Consider the following 20,840-nt stretch of genomic DNA (forward strand, 5'->3'; position numbering starts at 1 on the left):
GAGTAAGATAGAAGGGAGAGTAGAGTTATATAAGAGGGGTTTTAGAAGAAAATACAAAACCCTAGTTTGGGATTTGGTTCCAAAACCCTAGGCTTTGGATAGGGACATACTTGGGCTTTGTTGCTCGTTGTTTAAGCCCATAAAAGCCCAATAACGAAAAATTGTTAAAATAATATAAAAAAGCCCAATTAAAAGCCCACTCCTTGGGGCTAACTTCTTAGGTCATGGACCATGGATGTCGAGTTAAAATCACGTTGATTAGTAATATAGTAAATAAATTTTATTATTTTATTTAAAAATTAGAAAAATTTAAAATAAATATTAAAAAAAATTAAAATCCATATATTAATTTGAGAATTAGTTCTCTTTTCACACGGGTTTAGACGATATTCATGTGCTTGTTGTGAATGTTTTTTTTATTGAACATTAGAGACATAACCTCATTGTAACGACAATAACCAAAACAACACTAGTTTTTTTTAGGATAACTTAGTGTCTCGAATCAAAAGTTAGATTTATCACATAAATCGAAAATAGAGTGTGAATATCCTCTCTAAACTTGAGATTCAAATTCAAAACAAAATAAATACTAAATATCTATATTTTATTAGTTGAACTATCCAAATTTAATACATTTATACATAGCTTTTATTTTTTTTAGTATTGGTGACATGGAATTTCATTTTATAGGAGGATGCATAATGTAGATCACATGTTTCCTTTAGTTAAATTGGGTATTCACTCAAATGTATCAAACCGGCACAACATTCAGATAAAATCGGACCAAACCGGTTTAAAATAGTCCAAAGCTACCAAGAGGAGTGGCAAATTCGTAATATCGCCTTACACGTTAGGGCTATTGTTGGAAACTTTATTATATTTTTTTTCCCCTCGGGCATTTTCTTCTCTTGTATACAAACTACAAAGCTTTTCTTCTTCTTTCCGCTTTGTCTCAGATCACTGAGTGAATCGCTCGAAGAAGAGAGAAGATGAGCAGAGGAAGTGGCGGTGGGTACGATCGTCACATAACCATCTTCTCTCCGGAAGGTCGTCTCTTTCAAGTTGGTCAGTAATCGATCCGATCCTTTGCCTTCTCGAACATTTTTCGTTTCGGAATCCGACAAAGTGTTTTCCCTCGCGATTTCAAGCTTACCTAACTGATGTATGAGTGATGGAAATCAACGCAGAATATGCCTTCAAGGCGGTGAAAGCAGCTGGCGTCACTTCAATCGGTGTTCGAGGGAAGGATTCGGTTTGCGTCGTTACCCAGAAGAAAGTCCCGGTGAGTCCTTTCTCTTTGATTTGATTCCTTAGGGTTTTTCATTCGAATGAAAAACTTGCTGCGTGATTTATGAGGTCGATTTGCAGTTGAAGGTTTGATTTTACTTTGGGGGTTTTTTCATTTAGATTTGTTCAACTAAAGCTTCTGATAAATGTGGGTTGTTTCCTCAACGATTAAGGGTTTAGCTCGAGGGATGGTTGTGGTGGGTTTCGATTCACTTGAGATCTTGTACATTTGTATGAGTTAGGGTTTCTGTAAATTTGGGAATTTTGACACAAAAAGACTTCGCAAAAAAGCTACTCGTCAAATAAGAAATGGCGTCACTGCTAGGTTTTTGGGAAGCCATTGTAAAATTCATGATTTTAACTGGTACTCAGGAAATTTTGTGTTCTTTTTTTTTTGAAATTTTTAAGTTCGTGTTTACATGGGATTTTCTCTTTCAATGTATCTACGTTTTCATGTTTTGTAATTCTGCAGGACAAGCTTTTGGACCAGTCTAGTGTCACTCATCTTTTCCAAATCACCAAGTACCTTGGATTGTTGGCCACTGGCATGACTGGTCGGTGTACTTCATCCTTTATTTCTGTATTGTAAATGAATCATGAGTCTTGTTAGACTTTCGGCGATGAAACCAGCCTCTTATTAATCTATTATATCGCACCGGACGATTATTAAAGTCTTTAACCTTTCTATGGGATTCCAGCCGATGCGAGGTCCTTGGTTCAACAAGCCAGGAATGAGGCGGCTGATTTCAGGTTCCGATATGGATATGAGATGCCGGTGGATATTCTTGCTAAATGGTATACTCAACTTGATTCTCTTATATATCATCTGTTTATCGGCTCTTAGTCAATTTCCAGAGGGCTTGAAGCTATCGGCCTATTAGCATTTCTTACTGATGAAATATGTGTTTCTGACAGGATTGCCGACAAGTCACAGGTCTACACTCAACACGCTTATATGAGACCCCTTGGAGTTGGTAATTTTTTGGCATCTAATCTTATCTTACGCATAAATCTACATGCGTGTGTGTGTGTGTGTCTTTTTTTTTTTACATTGTGTTTGGATTTTGATGTTTGGCATGTGGATCCGTTTTATTACTTGACCGAAGCTTCTTTTTATTTTTGTTTCTGTTTGTGAAAGTTGCCATGGTTCTGGGTATTGATGAAGAGAAAGGACCTCTTCTTTACAAGTGTGACCCTGCTGGACATTTTTACGGTCACAAGGTAATGCCGCAGTTAGTTCTGTGCCTAATTTATCTTATGTTTTCCGTCATTTTTACGTAGTATTCGTTTTATCTTTTTATGTTGGCTGCTCTAACATTTATTGATAAAAATACCAGCTTCTTGTACGTCTTACAAAACGTAATGACATAGGGACATAACATAGAAGGAAACACCTCAGACCTGTACTGGAAACTTATTACTGTTTATTATAGTTCTGAGGCTATCTCGTCCAGCTGCTTCATAAAAATAGGTCTCACTCTTATGTCTAGACACGGCAGCTCGAAGGGTATGCTGCTGTTTTTTTTTTGCTGGGCTCTCGTGTTTTTTCATTGTGACAGGTTGTGATCATGAAATTGCAAAATATAAATATTACATCAACCAATCTTTAATTAAATGCACATGAGAAGTGTTGCTTCAAAACCGTTTGCTCACCAATTCTACAGACATTAAAATTGACTGATGTATATATGTCATTCTATTTTTCCATGGAACCGGAGGTGTATCTTTATATAGCAACTGATTAAGAAGATGTATAATGCAGGCAACTAGCGTTGGCATGAAGGAGCAAGAAGCAATCAATTTCTTGGAGAAGAAAATGAAAGAAAACCCTGCATTCACTTATGATGAAACAGTGCAGGTATTTGAGGCATATCCCTCTTGTCTTTAGCTTGTTCTGTCCATTCAGATGTGTGACAAATTTGCATAATATGGTTCATTAATGGGCTATCCAGTCATATTATTTATTATTATTATTATGTAATATGGAAAGTTCAAATGTTAGCATGATGGGTCTAAAGAAGAACTATCTGAGCTTCAAGTTTTGTGCATGGTAATTCACTTTTGGCTTTCGGGTTTTTCTAGACCGCAATTTCCGCTTTGCAATCTGTTCTTCAAGAAGACTTCAAGGCTACTGAAATCGAGGTATTGAATCTCCGATCTTCATTGTTATCTTCTTTCATCTGAATGTTCAATGTACCAAGCGTATTTTTGTGAAAGACAATCCATTTTGTGTTGTCCATATCTATCTCTGTATGTCTTAACTCAAACCCGACCCTTCTTGTTGTGTGGTAGGTGGGAGTTGTTCGAGCAGATAATCCCGTCTTTCGGGCATTGACGACTGAAGAGATTGACGAGCACTTGACAGCCATTAGCGAGCGAGATTGATAGGTATCCCCCACTCAAAAACTATCTCGGGTTTGATTATATAGTCGGAGAAATCTGTCTTTCTGCACTTGCCTCTGTCATATTTTGAGATTTTGTTTTTTTCTCGCGTTTTCCTTCTTTTTGTATTGCTTGAAAGATGGGCAAGACTTGTTTTGAATCAGTCACATTCCATTTCTTGATACACTTGCTCTCTCTGTTTATGCTCTCTTAGTTCACGTTTTGAAGAGCAGCCGAGCAACAAAATCGTATTTCTTGATTGGGTTGAGCACAATGATCTTCCCCATTTTCCCGGAAGGGTGTTTCGGTTTTAGTTTAGGGTTTGGTTTGTTCGGTTCGGGTAATGTTACTAGGAAAACCGAAATAGAAATCGGTTCGGTTCGGTTTGGTTTGATGCACTTGCCTATCTCTAATGCGCTATTCAATTTATTCAACTATTTGTAGAAATATCAATGAAGGGTTTGATTAAGAAACCATTTAACTAATAATTATCAATTAATTATTACATAAATACTTCCAAACTATTCAACGAACACAATAGTTTCCCAGTTCACTCTAGCATACGAAGTGGTGAGAAAATAGTTCTTATTCTGTACAGGAAACCGGTTAATTCCGGTTAGCATCTGGTAGATTCGCCATAGATGTAGTCAAGAACCGCTATAACTCCAAAGACAAAAGCTTTATCAACTCCCGGTTTGATAACCACATGGTAGAAGTCTCCACTCGCCATTAAATCTCTTACTTCATCAGACACTCCCATCTGCAAAAGAAGCCTTTTAGTTCGGTTCATATCGGTTAAGTTTGTACAATTCGGTTTTCACATTGGTTTAGCACGAATTTACCTGAGCAATGGTGTGACCCGAGGAATCGAGGATGCTACATGATCTATCCGGAAAATAGCCTCGGATCTCGAAGAAGCAATTGTTGGTTACACAAGGGTTGATCGAGATCCGGATCAAACCGCCGGTTTTTGGGATACACGAATTCTTGGGATCTCTCAATGTGAAAACCGGTTTAGGGATCCCTTGGTAGTCATAGGAATAGCCTTTCCATTTGTTATGAATGCTTAGAGCCTGCAGTATTCCTCCCTGTGGAGACCACCAACAACAACAAAAAATGTTAATAACTCGTATTTAATTTTGATTTAGCTAATCATTAATCGATATTGATGATGAAATCCTTAAGAATTCATAGTTTATGATTAAGGATTATATTAGGATTCGATTCATCTTGTCTATTTCTTATTCTCGAATCGGATCGAAACATTAGCTCGATATTATATATAAATTAATGGATTCTACGTAATGGGAAGTGTACATAATCAATCAACTAGGATGTATCGGACCCAATTCGGGTTGTTCAACTAGAAAAATGGGGATGCAAAACGTATGTTTCGTTTTGATTTCGAGCCTCAAATATCCCGTCTCGAGTTCGAGTCTTAAGTGGGCGAGGGAAGCATAATTTCAATTGTCTAGCTTGCTTCCAACCTCGAGTTTAGTCTAGGCTTCGATCTAAAATATCCGGCTATAAAAAAAAATAGGACGTATCAAAGCATATGAAACTTTGATAATCTCTTTTTTTCCCTAGCAATTAAGGAATCAAAAGGATAGCTTGAAATACGTAATTTTATAATTCTCTCTTCCAACTAAAGGGTTCCCATACATACATACATACATACATACATACATACATACATACATACATACATAATTTACCTTGGAGTCCAAATCTATTTCACTTGCTAGGGTTCCTTCATGACTGTATTAATCTTACAAGTTGCGCGTTTTGTAAATAGAGTTACACATTCAAAACCATTCATATATTTTCCGATTAATATCCAAAATAATGACGTTAAAATAATCAAATCTAAGGAAAATTGCTCACATATATACATACATATACCTTTTTATGAATAAGAAGCATCTCATCTCCATTAAAATCTCTAAGAACCAACTCTCCTTTGGTACCGAGGACTCCGCAGCCGTCGATTCTGAAAACGACGTTATGATCAGAGTCGGTAACGACGAATCCACCGCCGTTGATGACATGAGGCCGCCTCCGGACCCACATCACCTCCTCCTCCTCCGAGCAATACAACTTGCTCACTATGGGCATCATCATCACCATTAATTAATTTCCTATACTCTTCTTTCACACAAATTTTATGTATATGTTGTGTTCATTATACCATATGATGGCATATATATATATGTGTATGTGTGTGTATATGTGCAACCACGTATAATATATGGTGGTGTAGAATATTAAAGAAAAGGAAAGGTACGAAGTCCAAACGTATAGGTTAATGTATAGTTTGTAGAAGATGAAAAGGGAGAAAGGTGCAAAGTCGTGTAAAGTTTGGCGTCGTTTGACTCCTTTGCACATCGACGGTCTATATAATATTATAACAATTATTATTACTAAAATATTAGATTTTTCTTATTTTGATTGTGTTAATGTATATAATTTCAAAAAATATTAAATGAATCTAGAAAGAATTCAGACCAAATATAAACAATAACAAAACACATAAAATATTTTTATAAAATAAATATTATTATTAATTAATGAAACCGAACAAAAACAAATCTAAAATCAAAATAACAAAGAATGAACATAATTTTTACAAAACCTCAAGAACAGATAAAAAAAACATTATCCAATTGAAACCCGAAATTTTCACAATATCTATACGTAATCGAATTTCAAATTGTTCTAAACTTGAAATGATTAAAATTCTATAAATATTGTTAGGATATCTGTTGGACAAAAAAAAACAAAACAAAAAAGGGTAGAGTAAAAGGAAAGAGAAAGGTAAGATAGGATTCATTTATACTCTTTACCCTATTTGGTATTCACGCAATCCATAAGACAAAAAATACATTACCACAAATAATTAGAAGTTGTGTTGAGAATATAATGATGACAATGCATATGTATTCACGTAAACAAATGATCGAAATGATATTAATCTTCTTTATTTGATCATTTCTATAATGTATATCATCTATCTATATATTACATAGATAAGGTTGTGGCAAGAATATGTAAGTTATATATATATATATATATATATATATATATAAACTCGTGTGGGAGATCAATTACTTGTACAAAGATATATATGATGGTTGTGCATAATTAACCTTTTTTCTTTTTTTTTCTTAATTTTTTTTAGCACTTAATATTTTCTTTCAATCCCATATTCCACCAGCGGTTTGGAAAGAGGTATACAATTTAATTGTGGTACACAGATTATGTCTGAATTTTGAGATATGTAATTGGATCGAAGTCCCGATATCATGAACTTCCAAATTAACCAAAAAAACAACCAAATAATATATAACTGTATTTGAACCGAATACATACCGATGGAAATTATTTTTCCAAATGCAACTAACCAAATTCGAATCCTATCCGAACATAATAATATAAAAATAACTTGAAAATGAAAAACGGAAAAATTAATTCTCATTAGAAATGAATATTTTCCTTTAGAAATTCTAACTTCTAATAGAATTCGAACTAAAATGAAATCCGATATAAAAACCAAACATAAATAGTTTTTACAATACCGAAATAATTATATCTAAAACCGAAATATCCACCATTAGCTTTTTCTTTTCTCTTAATTTTTCTTGTCATCACCACTCTATATAAACTTCCAAACTTACAAATATAACAGCACGAGATATAGGGCAATGTTGCATGTATTTATTCACCAGTTGCATGCATACTATATATATATATATATATTTGTACGTATATATACATATATATATGTATGCATGGACGGATCCATGTACAAGAGAGTGGGGTATATATCCCCACTGTTAAATAAAAAAATGTTTAATTTCATTGTAAATTAAATAAATTTTCAAACAAAATCGTGAAATGCCCGCATGATGAAAATAAATTTGTTCATATAATATTCCGATTATAAATTATGCCCCAGTTATAAATGATTCTCGATCCGCCACTGTATGTATGTACGTATGTATGTATTACCATCGATATCATGCACATGTATATGGCAAAGTAGAATATTTGGATAGATTCTTTGGCCAGAAATTTTCATTAGAAAAGAGAAAACGACTTGAAAGATGTACCTAGTGTAAATCCAAACGCAAATCGCAAACGCCCAAAAATGAAACCGCCAAAAACAATGGCATACCAAAACGCGTGTAAAGAAAGTTGTTTCTTTTTTATCAAGAGAATCTTGGAAAATCATTTTGTGTTATGTTTTCGAATATCGAAATCGTGTTTGGTGAAACAAAGGAAAGAGAGCTATAGCCCTAAAAGGTACCCCCGAACCCTAAAAGAAAACAAATGCATAGATGGGCATCTATTTTATTTTCTTTTATGTTACTGAATTTAACCCTTCATTTGTTTGTAAGAAATTCTTTCAATAATTTATTATATTCGTAGAGATTTTAATTTTTGTTTCTTCTGGTTATAAATTGATTATTTTTTCTTTCAACCTTTTGGACACACACAAAAAAAAAAAAGAATAGCATGTGCACACTTTTTACTTTAGGTGCATTTGAATAGTAGATGTATAAATCTTCTAAATAAGTTAGTATATAATTCATAAAATTTAGTGAAAATATTCCAAAGAAGGAAAATTTTAAAGTACATTTGTAGAAATATGTAATTTAAAAGTAATTAAACTCAAGGACAATGAATCTTCATCTTGTATCAAATAATTCATATATAAAGCATAGTTTGGACATTATTTCATATCGATTTTCATAGTTCGGACAGTAATCTTATTACTAACTGACAAACTGATAACATAGTTTGTACACTAATTTTTTCATTATTTCTTGCATATTTTTGTGAACTAATTTCTTTTTAATTACAAAGACCTTTTTAGTGAAAGAATTCATATGTTTATAAAGAATAATTTACAAATACATAGGAAACAACATGAAGATGTCCTATTTCACAGGCCATCGAATATTATTTAGATTTTCCAAATTTAAATATTATTTTTTTTACAACATATTAGTTTACTTATTAATTAAAAATATAATAACTATTTATTATTTTGGTTCTTTTATTATTTACTTCGGCAGCATTTTGCTTGTGGGCTTAACACTGTCATATGACAGTCACGTGCACTCTGAGGGAAGTGTTGTACTTCTCGCTTCTCTGCCACTTTTGTCCCTAACCCTAATTGGCTCACTTCACAAAAATAATATATTGGAAAAAAATAATATAAGCACAATTAGTTTGTAAAATGTTATTTGTTTCAAAATGAATTAAATTAATTCATAGAGTTTATAGAAGTTAGTTTTAGAAAATTGAATTTTCTTTAAAAAAATGGATATCATATGGAGTTGATATCTTTACAAAAAAAAAAGCTATATAATTGAATTTATTAGAGTATAATTAAAGATTTTAATTTATAACATTAAGAGAGTTGGAATTAAGTAATTATGGGATGGTGTAATAATTGTAATTGAAATAGCAAAAGTTTTCTTGTTGAATATATAATTTGCAAAATGCTAAAATTTTTTATTGTCAGATTGATGAACGTATATTAAATAGCTCAAGTCAAACTTACATATAAAAATAAATAAATAAATTGCACCATAAATGCTAAAAACCAACGTCTAATATATACTAATCACAAATTGATACAAATTCAATATATACAATTCTCAAATCATTACTAAAAAAAATTATAAAATAATTTCCTCGTGGATACCGAATAATTAAATCATTTTAGTGAGATGATTGACGCAGCCAAGATTCTGCCATAAACAACGGCACTGAAGCCAACACACAACACTTTCAAAGAACACTTCAAAACCATATAATAGCAATATATATATATATATATATATATACATAGATTATCTCTCATTCACACTCTAAGGCACACATATACATACACAGACATGACGTACGTATACATGTGTATATAATAGCCACCGGCCGGCGAAAATGGCGGATGTTCACGGTGGTGGGTTGACGTCAGTTCCGTCGCTGCCGCCGCCGGTGCCGAGATCTCCGTCGGAGATGCCCGACTTTGGCGGGAAGAGGAGGAGAATGGCAAAGGTTCAGAAGCTTGAGAGAGAGATCGGTATTCTTCAGGTCAGTGAGTGAGTGAAATTCTGATAATTTTTGCATGATTCAGAAGAAAAAACACTCGTGGGGTCAATTAATAATCATTTGATTAATTACTAATCATTGTGATTATGTGGATGGAAACAGGAAGAACTCGAGTGGATCGGGGAGCTTCAACCTGCTTCCAAATCATGCAAAGAGTACGCAAAAAAAACACGAAATGATTTCACATTTTCAGTCTTAGAGATTATAAAATTTTTCGATACATGAAAAAGATTTAAAAGAAATGTCGAAAAAAAAAAGGTCGTGACCTTTTTTTTTTTTTTTTTTTTAAATGCAGAGTTGCTGATTTCGTGGGGACAAACGCAGACCCACTTACGCCAGCGTGTGTAACGTTTTCTCTGAAACTGAAAAAACCATACCTAAAATGAATATTTTGTTTTTTAAAATAATCGAAAACTAAAATTTGAAATGAATATTTTTATGAATAAAAACCAGATTCAAACCAAAAGTAAAATGAAACATAACCAAACCCATCCAAATCAAATTCGATATAAATTTGAGTGATTATAATTTTTCTGAAACCAAAATCCAAAATAATCACACTCATCCCTTGTTTTAAGTAATGTTGAATCATAAACTTTCCCTCGGTTCATGTTAAGCAGAGAACAACGAAAGAAGAATGGAAACTCGACCAGCAGCTTCTGGGGGTGGCTCTGGTAATAAACCACTCTTTGCTCCTTCTTCTTCGGCTTCCAATGGATTCTGTTTCTTGCGGTAGAAAACACAAGTTCGATGTTCATCTCATAGGAATCTGTCTAAATGCAAATGCAGTGGAATGGCTTGTTTCAATTCGCCATGCCCACGCTGTTCTTGTCGCTCCGAGTGTTATTGCCATATCAAGTGCCCTGCTTTCTGCACAACTTGCCGGACCTGTTCAAGACCTATGTTCCGATGTTCGACCTCTTGTTGCAGCCGAGAATGCTGCATTTCGGGTTTGCCTTCTTGTGGAGATTGCTCAGGCTGCGGAAACAGTTGCTCTTGTTTCAGGTGTCTGAAAATGGGGGGAGGACTATGCTGTCGTCCTTGTAGAAACTCGTGTCATAACAACTCTCATTCGACACCCACTTCTCATTAATAAATCCCACAGACCCTGTTTCTTTTAGCGGAACCTTTTTTCTAAGCTCGGGATAAGCTCCTTCTCTTACAATTTCCGATCTCCGGTGTAGCCGAGTCGTGAAAACTCCTCGATTCTGGCATAGACAGGACCAGAGGATCGATCATTTCTTTATAGCTCGGGGTGATTAATGCCCATATTTCTGAAATTCCGACAAAAGGGCAATATGATTAGAAAATCTCACCATTCTGTTCAAATGAGGACTCCAACACCATGGTTGTGTAGGTGGGGCGATGGAGAAAGCTATACAGTATACCTATGGGGCACACTCGACGAGTCTTGAGCCAACGGCTGATGCAGTGAAAATGAAAAGCATGGTTGCTGCATATCGCACAGTTATCCATGACGATATCTACACAAATCAAGCCCCGATTCCACATCACCCGTCGATCAAACTATGCCGAATCAATAGAGAAGAAAGAAACCGAAACCGAAACCGAAACCGAAACCGAAACAAAGAGACGGAATTAGGGTTTCGGTGAAACGTACCCCAGGCCCAGAGAGCGAGGGCGTTCCACTTCTTGATCTCAAGCCGTTTCGGCTTCTTGGATGAAGAAGACGGCAAGGATGTGGCGGTGGCGGTGGCGGTGGCGGTGGTGGATGAGCCTTCTCCAGCGAGAACCATCGGAGTCCATCGTCGCCATTGTTGAAGGAAAATCACTCCTTTCTGTTAAGGGTTGTGGACACGTTTGACCGGTTTGGTATTACGATTTATCGGTTTAAATTGGTTTTCAGTTTATTCCGGTTTGGTAATACCGTAAATTCCAATTTTTTTTTATTACAAATTCGAGATTTGCTATTATTATTACGATGATGATGTACTCAAGCCTAGAATGCAATTAAACCGGAGAAATTCAGGTGAAGGTTCTCTCTAAATGAAAATTCAAATTTAGATTGGAAAAGAGTTTTTGTTCTTTCTTTGAGTCACCCAATATTGAATATATATATATATATATATATAGAGCATCAAGTCTATTATTCGGCTTAATTTTAAAATGAAACAAAAACTAAAAGAATTAAGTTCATCAATATAACGCGTCTTTCATTGACGAAGTCGTTACAACGTTACCAAGAAGAAAAAAATAATTTTGACAGTTTCTATAGGGAAAATATAAATATTATAACCGAAAAAATCCCAAGAAAAAAATCGGCAAAAAAGTATATTTACATTAAAAAAAAAACATTTACAAAAAAACCAAGAATCTCAATACCGTTCACCACCAGCCTCACTCCTCATCGGCGAACTCAACCCATTCCTCAAATGCCCCCGGTGATTCCCTCCGTCAGTCACCGGAGACCGGTGGCGACTCCCTGGAGACTTCTCCGCCGGCGACCGGAGCTTCCTCTCACGATGTTCACTCCTCCTCCTACCGAACTCCTCCTTCACATCTCCGCCGGAAACCACCGCCTCTGGCGTGGAGGGCACCGTGAAAACGAAGGGTCCCATCGGAATATCCTTGTAGTTCTTAAGATCATCGAGAACGGCCACAACGGCGCTCATATTGGGCCGATGCTTGGGTCGGTGGCTAAGGCATTGGTAGGCTAAAGCCGCGGCCTTTCGAGCGCCGGTCTCGGAGTACTGACCCTCGAGCCTCGGGTCCATGATCCGAGACAGCTTACGTGGGTCGTTGAGCATGGGACGAGCCCAGTCGACGAGGTTCTGTTGACGTGGCGAACGTTTCTTGTCCACCGATCTACGGCCGGTCAAGAGCTCGAGCAGGACGACACCGAAGCTGTAGACGTCGCTCCTGGCGGTCAAGTGACCAGTCATGATGTATTCGGGGGCGGCGTAGCCTTGCGTTCCCATGACTCGGGTCGATACGTGCGTGTCGTCACCCTCTGGTCCGTCTTTGGCTAGCCCAAAGTCCGACAGCTTTGCCATGTAGTCCTGTAGAAAAAGAAAATATATGTCAAATACTGTAGGGTAAATTATTATTATTATTAGAAATCCTATACAGATACACAAATTTATTATAAATTTCCAATTAATATATCAGTTTTAAAATTTATAGAAAAATAAATGAGCTTTGACTTCTTAAATCATAAACTTTGTGAAAGTTATAAAAAAAAACTACAAAGATTAGAAGAATTTACAAATTTGATAATTTGTGTAAGAAAAAAATGTCTATTTTTCTAATTTTTTTAAAAAATTTGATAATTAATTCAAATCCGTCTATTTATATGAGATTATTTGTGTTAGTAGTGAAGGGTTTAAATGAAATAATATATTTTATTTTGTTAAAATTCCTGATTCAATAAGTTCGTACACACACACACACCAAATTGGTAAAATGTTGCGATTATTAATGATAGTGAAAAGGGCCTAAATGGGTAAAATCTATAAGCTTTTAATACAATAATAAAAAAAAACTTCTTAGAAACAAAAAGGAAAAAAAAAACCCTTTGTTAAAATTAGAAACATTGGTCAACGTGTGTCGGGAGACTGATGAGATTAGAGCGAATCCCAAGTGGAATCGAATTTAGTCGATGGTTTATTTATGAATGGATTTTCCTCTACGTGAAAAATTTGCCACAAAAACATGGATTAATTAGCGAATTTTGAGAGCGATTAAGGGCTTAATTACCGAATCTAACAATATGTTGGAGGCTTTGAAATCGCGGTAGATGACGGGTTTCTCGGCCTCGTGAAGAAACTGGAGACCCTTTGCAGCTCCGTGAGCGATCTTCATCCTCGTCGCCCATGGCAGCGAAGCCGAATATCCTACAAGACCATATCGAAATTTCAGATCAAACTTCGATCCAAATCCATCAATAAAATGAAAAAAAAAAAGATCAAAATCAAACTCACGTCTGAAGAGCTGATTCTCTAAGCTTCCACGAGGCATGAACTCGTAGACAAGGAGCCTGTGTTCGTCCTCGCAGCAATAGCCAATCAGCTTCACCAGATTCGGATGCTTCAACTGTCCGAGAAATATCACCTCCGTCTGAAAAAAGACAAACCCGTCAAAGAAAACATCGGATTAGATCCATGGTTTCCCAGAATTTCGCCATTTGGGAAGATCGAAAATCTACGAACCAGCCATTCTCTGTGACCCTGAAGACCGTCTGGGTCGAGGTTCTTGACAGCGACCGGCTGTGCCTTGAGGCCTGGTCTGAGCTTATCGTCGATGAAACCCTTGTGAACCTGTCCGAACCCTCCTTCGCCGAGGAAACTGTTCGACGAGAAGCTCTGGGTGATGACTTTGAGCTCCGCGAGGGTGAAGATGTGGAGATCTGAACCAGCCAGAGAGATGGATAGATCTTCCGACAAGGTGGTTGAACTCGGATTGCTCATGTCCAAAATCGACAGTCTCTGAAACGATTTCTGCTTCTTCACCTCGCTGTTCTTGGGTTTGTCCGAAGATTTCTCAAAGTTTTGATCTTGGAAACACCCAGCTACGAATGATCTCCAAGACGATTTCTTCTTCACCGCCATTGATGATCGATGCTTCTGAGATTCTCTGAAAGTCTTCTTGTTTGTTGTTTCTTGTTTGGTTGTGTCGAAATGAGAGATGCTTCGTTTTATAAAGGAGGCGAGAAAGATTGGGTGAGACGAGAAAAAAAAATATATATTTATATTATATATATAATATAATATACTAATTCAAATTCACCAACCACGTCGAATTTGCACGATTTTTATTTTTTTTATTTTCTAACCAAAAAGTAATATGAAAAACAATTATTTGATAGAAAGAGGGCTGCAACTTCTTTAGATGGCGGATTCATATATTTCTTTTCTATTTCTCCCCGCGCTTTGACATAGAATTTTTCCAACACCTCATACGCATATACGCGCTCGTACGTACATTACATGCACGCGCGTGTGTGTGTATATATATTCACTACGTAACATATGTTATTGTTTTTGAACGGTCCACTTACGTATATAATTAATTATAGATCATATATAGAGTTGTTATTATGTTATTTGAATAATCAATGTGTTTTAACAAAAATAAATAAATAAATAATAATAATCAAATGTGCTTGATCAGTCCTTTAGTATGCACTAGTGGGTGGTGCGCGGTGGTCCCAAATGAAGACAAATTACGCTATTGCCCTTTTCTTGCAAATCAATTAATCGGATATGATAATTTCCCAATTTTCATATTTTCCTAACGGGACCTTTTTGTTGTGTGTCATGACCGATTGAACAAATATTGAACGTGACATATTTGTTTGAATTAACAAATTACAAAGAGAATCATTTTGTCATGTTGCGTGGATATTTCGGGTTCTATTCGATATTATTTCGGTTTATTTCCGTGTTAATATTCTTTTTTAGTTTGAATTTCTAAACATGAAACCTTGGTTTGAAGCAAAGAATTAGAAATAGAATTGTTAATCTCATGTGCTAATTTTTGTGGATTTCTACCGAATATATATATATATATATATATATATATATATATATGTTTGGGGGGTTGAAAACTTGTACGAAACTCTCTAAAAATTCTACATGATCATTATGAATATCAAATTTAAACTGAATAAAATCCAAATATAAAATAAAATTTAAAAAAAAAATCCAAGTGCTTATAAATTATTCATATGGTTAATGATCACTTGATCTATGAAGATCATTAGCATATGCGCATACATACACACACACATATATATATATATTATATAGTTAGTATGGATATTTGTGTATGAAATCAGATTCCAACACCCAAAGACTTTTCGTTTATTTATTTTTTCGCCCCCTGAGTGGCCACAAGCTGGAAAAGTTATCTCACTCACGGATCCAAGAAAATTAACTACTTGGTGTTTTTTTATTATTATTAATAATTATAATGTTATAAAATTTCAATGTTAGTTCATTTTGGCAAATTACAATAGAACAACAAAAAACATCTTTTTTTTGGGCAATCACGCAATATCTTTTGTAACTTTGTAATAATTTTGAAAAATATATATTCGATTCAACTTGTACGGAAAAATCCATCTCGGCTTGAACATGTCTAATAAAATTAATAATAGGCTAAATACTATGTAGAGAAAAATTTATAATCAGTGAAAATGACACTTATTGCTCTTGAGTTTTGTAGCCATTTTTAGTCGCAATGGACTAAATTTGTTCCTCTTTTAATCAAAAACTGTAAAATATGTGAATTTAAAATTATACTAGAAAATATATTAAAATTTATAATTCTTAAACGTATATGAATTATTCCTTTTTAATAAAAGTTTTTAAAAATGTTTATATGTTTATTATTATTATTTATTATTATTATTATTATTATTATTATTATTATTATTATTATTATTATTATTAGACCATTGGAAATTGGCGACAAAAATACTAAAGTTAACAGATTAGTAATTGATGTCAACATCATATCAAAATCGTGTGAAAAAATGTTGAGATACATTAAAATGAAAATATATTTAAAATGCTAATTTGATTCATATTTTGTAATTAGTTTATGACAATAATATTGTTAAAAAAAAGTAACGTTTGAAAATTTTCATCTATTTTAAACGTGATAATTAGTACAAAAAATCAAAATACTGTAATTTTGTTACGGCACTGTCAATATGTTTGCAAGAAGTCATGTGTTTCAGACGTGATAATTAGTTAAATAATAATTAAAATCTTATAAGAAAATAGATTCATGTCGTATTCTTTGTAAAGAAGATATTTGACATTTTGGGAGAATAAAATAAGTTTAAATAGAGAAAAAATCAAATTTAAAATTTTTTAAAAAAGAAAACTTTCCAGAAGAATGGCACTGCCCCTTATCCAAGAAACATGGTCAACGGATGGTTTTAATCAGATTACGAAATATAAAACAGACAAAATTTTATATATTAAAAAATAAAATACCAAATAAGATTACATAATAAAAGTTTGGTTGAACTGCAATAAACAAGTGTATCAAGCTTCTAGAATTTTGATAAAATATATAATATTTTGATATTTTTTAATTAGAAAAAAAAAAGAATGAGCATAAGGTCAGGATCAGACACAACCGCGTTGTCAAAGACGGCGACGTATTCGAAGGAACGACTCGTTGGGAGATTCTCTTGTTGAGTTGACATCTAGTTATGTCCCACAAGGTAGGGCCCACTGGATCGTGGTTGAAAATTCTTTTTTTTAAAAAATTTATTTTGTTTGTTTTTGCTTAATCTTGCACGACAAGAACAAATAAAAAAAAAGTTTCATGCTATAAAATGGACAAACCAAGAAAATATTCATAAAATCAAACTAATGAGGAGAGATAATATAAGATAGACAAAATGATCGTATACTAATATTTTATTTCTTTTTGTCGGATTTCAAATTTGGATATGGAAGAATTCGAATTTAGATATATCTCAATCATTGATAGACGTATCTTAGACAAAATGTTTATTAGTTTTTGATAGATTATTCGAATAATTGGCATTTTTTGGTCCCTAGCTAACTCGATCACTACACTATTTATAAGGAACAAAATTATTCATTTCATTTAGAAGAAAATCATATGATTATTGTCATCCGCATGCATGAGATAATATCTTTTAGTTTGGACGTGGATTCTCTATGAGCGTAGTGTACAACGCTTAATCAATGAAAAAAAAAAATCATATTTAATGAAAAATAATCATAAAATATTATAGAAAAACTTGGGATTTTGTTGTCTTCTTCTCAATGTTTCTATTTGAAATAATTCCAATATTATGGTTTGATTATATTGTATATATATTATTTATGTCAAATGATGAAATCATCCAAGACTTTGTGATTATAAATGCAAAAAATACAGTAAATTAAGGGGAAAAAACACCAAATTTCTAAACCAAGAAAACTACTATATCAGAGAGGTTATAGATAATAAGATTAGAATCAACAATGGCGAAATCGAACCCTAATCTCGAGAAATGTTACACTTAAATCTGATTTTATTTTTGTTCAAAGATCTCGGCGAAGACACAAAATTACCGTTCTCGATGGGCAACGAACTTAACGTCCTAAACGAAGCAGATGACATAAAAAATGACGTTCTGTATCCCTTCTACTTTTCCGCAGAACCAAAAGGGACACCCTCTCTTTGGTCTAGAGTCTTCTAGTACTTTTAACATATTTTCAATTGTACCCTCGTGCTCATTTTTTTTATGGGCAATCCTCGCCTATAATACATATTACTTTTGCAATAATTGGGTATGCTGTGACCGATTATTCCATTAGTATATAGTTTACAGATGAATACGGAATCGCATTTTGTAATAATTTTTTAGCCCCCGTCTGCAGCAATAATAATCATATGATTTTCTGTGTACATACTTATATATATGGATGGATCTTGAAAAAAAATATCATTGGGAGCAATATAAAAATTACTATAATTTAAGAGATAAATTTAAATTTTTTATGGAGGCATTTAACAAATTTTATTTACAATATATAAAATTTATAATGAAATTAATTTTTTTTAATATAAAGAATGGAGACATATGTCTCCATAACTAATGAATTAGGTCCGTCCATATATATATATGCGTGTATATATATATGTATATATATATATTGTGCGTGTGTAGGAATATGTTTACATTAATGGATAAACAAGTAAACACAAATGCATCCACATGTGTATGTATATACCCACATGTACCTAGAATCATTAAGCACGTTTTATTTGCACAATTTGAAACTCTTGGCACATAATAGTATATATTTCACCTTTTTTTTTTTTTGGCTTGCATGTGATTTAGTTGAATATACACTTACCGAAACGGCTAATTTTCTAGACAGAATCATTAATAGAAAATGGAAAATGGAAAATGGAAAATAAATGAATTTCGGTGTTACACAGAAATATATATACACACACGTTAATAAACTCATTAATAACGCAGTTAACTTAAATAAAATCATATTTTATTTTTATCCAAAAGAGTCAAATTTCAATGAATACGTATTTTATTCGCTGCGTATGTAGTGGAATGATTCTCACATGTAGAGAGTGAGATGATTCTCATGTGAACAGTTAGCCATTTGTAGGGTTTACTTTCTCGTCGCACAATACAATAGTCATAGACCCCGTCAATGGCATAACCGTAATTCAGCGTTGAATTAAACCCCGCGTTAATAATTATATTGAAGAAAATAAAACAACAAATTTACAGAATAAGAAAATAAATTATGTTCAAGTTATTTGACATTATAGAGTAAAACCAAATGGGTCCAAAACCGCGGATACGTCGCGTTTTAATCAAATTTCATATTATACTTTTGAGACGAATCTTCTATAAACTTTATTTATTATTTTTACGAGTTCTATATATGATGCATTAATTACCATCTAAATACGTATGATGACGTCTTTTTATTTATTCAATCCTACTATGATGATTCAAGAAATTATTGATTTCAAAGATTTTATTTTATGAAAACTAGCTTATTTAAAGCTATCAACCATTTGTAATGATTTACCAACGATTTTGCAACGCTTTAACAACGTTTAGCAACAAAAATTTTCGTTTAACAAAGCGTTGCAAAATCGTTGCAAAAAAAAATCCGTTGCAATTTCGTTGCTAACTTTGCAACGGAATACATTTCGTTGCTAACTTTGCAACGGAATACATTTCGTTGCTAATTATCTGTTTTTTTTGTAGTGTATGTATTTTATGTATATATGTATATATGTCTGTGTGTGTATGTATATATGTATATATGTATGTATGCATGCATGCATTCGTATAACATGCAGACACAAAAGATAAGCAATCAGTTCTTTTGTCTTCTCCAAATTCTTGATAGGATTAGTAGGGTGCATATATTAGTTTTTTTATTCGATTATTTAATTTGAATATAACGAGAGAATAGCTTAAAAAATTGAATTTTGGAAAAAAAAAATTATATCCATTCATTTTTAATATGAAATCTAGATTTGATTTAAATTTGGCTCATTTCGATTTCCATTAATAAAAAATCTAATTTTTTTAATTGAGGTTTTCGTTTTTGGTTTCCATTCATTTTTTTAAAAATTATTGTACTCGATTCGAATTCAATTAACTTGGTTTAAAGAATATATCAATTTTTAGATAAATTTTATTTAGATATTATTGAGTTCCATTTGAGGAATATCCGCATTTATTTACTAAATTATAAAAATTAAATGTTTTCCTAACCACTTGTCATATTGATTGAAAAACTTAACCTTATGATAAACTTTATACCAAAATTAGGAATTCAGCACCACAGTGATTATACTCTGAACTCAATATTCTTCACACAAAAAAGTAATTAAAATTAAAATAAATATACAAAATTTTCAATCGTTTCTAGATGTCAAAGATTAAGGCTTAACCAAAATTCCAACAAAACTACAACTACCATTGTATATATTTCTTCATTGGATTTTTACCAAACATTTTGTTAGAATACAACATATATACGTTTTTAATCCTATCTATGTCATTAGGATCATGTTTTTTGAAATATATTAAATTTTATTTTTAATTCTATCTATATATACTTATTCATAGGCTATATACATAGGGGTGACTTATATTATAAAAAAAGTAGATAGATAAATAGTTACGTTCTAAGGCTAACACAATATATAAATTGCTATTGGTATTTTATTAAATCAAATTATATAATATGCCTTAGATAAATTTGGAAAAAGCTAAAACAAAGTCCACGATTTTACGTGGGTGTTAGGAAGTTTGAAAAGCTTGTAAAAATAAATAATTATCACCTACGCATATTTTTTTATCTTGAAAACACCCAAAAGTTTTAACAATTAGTAAATACGTATTTAATACCTTATAAAAATAAGTTTTAAATATTGGTAAATGATATTTGATAATTTAGGATGTAGATGGTTTTAATATAAATTTTCTTAGATGCATCAATTATTCAACGGGTACTTCGTAATAAATATTATTATTTATTTATTTATTCAAAACAGAAATAACAATA

General features: G+C 33.1%; 5 protein-coding genes across 6 annotated transcripts; 2 read left to right on the forward strand and 3 right to left on the reverse strand.

Annotated features, from left to right (window-relative positions):
* The first annotated feature begins 922 nt into the window (after window positions 1-922).
* LOC104808878 (proteasome subunit alpha type-6-B-like) lies at window positions 923-3,882 on the forward strand. Its single transcript, XM_010534712.1, has 9 exons — window positions 923-1,065; window positions 1,188-1,282; window positions 1,760-1,841; window positions 1,986-2,082; window positions 2,203-2,261; window positions 2,426-2,508; window positions 3,050-3,145; window positions 3,370-3,429; window positions 3,580-3,882. Exons 1-9 carry the CDS (start codon window positions 990-992, stop codon window positions 3,670-3,672), a joined length of 741 nt encoding a protein of 246 aa, XP_010533014.1. The 5' UTR covers window positions 923-989; the 3' UTR covers window positions 3,673-3,882.
* A 263-nt stretch (window positions 3,883-4,145) lies between these two features.
* On the reverse strand, window positions 4,146-5,871 carry LOC104808879 (protein LURP-one-related 6-like). The gene is made up of 3 exons (XM_010534713.1): window positions 5,572-5,871; window positions 4,512-4,757; window positions 4,146-4,429 (listed from the first exon to the last, which is right to left on the reverse strand). Exons 1-3 carry the CDS (start codon window positions 5,794-5,796, stop codon window positions 4,286-4,288), a joined length of 615 nt encoding a protein of 204 aa, XP_010533015.1. The 5' UTR covers window positions 5,797-5,871; the 3' UTR covers window positions 4,146-4,285.
* Window positions 5,872-9,547: 3,676 nt separating this feature from the next.
* On the forward strand, window positions 9,548-10,818 carry LOC104808881. Its single transcript, XM_010534716.2, has 5 exons — window positions 9,548-9,779; window positions 9,892-9,944; window positions 10,085-10,129; window positions 10,410-10,463; window positions 10,579-10,818. Exons 1-5 carry the CDS (start codon window positions 9,622-9,624, stop codon window positions 10,800-10,802), a joined length of 534 nt encoding a protein of 177 aa, XP_010533018.1. The 5' UTR covers window positions 9,548-9,621; the 3' UTR covers window positions 10,803-10,818.
* An 85-nt stretch (window positions 10,819-10,903) lies between these two features.
* LOC104808880 (RING-box protein 1b-like) lies at window positions 10,904-11,748 on the reverse strand. 2 transcript variants are annotated; one of them, XM_010534714.2, is made up of 3 exons: window positions 11,411-11,748; window positions 11,106-11,273; window positions 10,904-10,997 (listed from the first exon to the last, which is right to left on the reverse strand). In XM_010534714.2, the coding sequence occupies exons 1-3, from the start codon at window positions 11,544-11,546 to the stop codon at window positions 10,924-10,926; spliced, it is 378 nt and encodes a 125-aa protein (XP_010533016.1). In that variant the 5' UTR covers window positions 11,547-11,748; the 3' UTR covers window positions 10,904-10,923. The 2 variants fall into 2 exon arrangements, with proteins under 2 accessions (XP_010533016.1, XP_010533017.1); XM_010534715.2 differs by having other exon boundaries at window positions 10,904-11,063; window positions 11,178-11,273; window positions 11,411-11,747.
* A 194-nt stretch (window positions 11,749-11,942) lies between these two features.
* On the reverse strand, window positions 11,943-14,432 carry LOC104808882 (serine/threonine-protein kinase At5g01020). Its single transcript, XM_010534717.2, has 4 exons — window positions 13,959-14,432; window positions 13,731-13,866; window positions 13,507-13,643; window positions 11,943-12,809 (listed from the first exon to the last, which is right to left on the reverse strand). Exons 1-4 carry the CDS (start codon window positions 14,355-14,357, stop codon window positions 12,126-12,128), a joined length of 1,356 nt encoding a protein of 451 aa, XP_010533019.1. The 5' UTR covers window positions 14,358-14,432; the 3' UTR covers window positions 11,943-12,125.
* Window positions 14,433-20,840: the final 6,408 nt, after the last annotated feature.

Source organism: Tarenaya hassleriana, unplaced genomic scaffold (genome assembly GCF_000463585.1).
Source record: "Tarenaya hassleriana unplaced genomic scaffold, ASM46358v1 Cleome15, whole genome shotgun sequence".
In the NCBI taxonomy this organism is placed as follows: domain Eukaryota; kingdom Viridiplantae; phylum Streptophyta; class Magnoliopsida; order Brassicales; family Cleomaceae; genus Tarenaya; species Tarenaya hassleriana.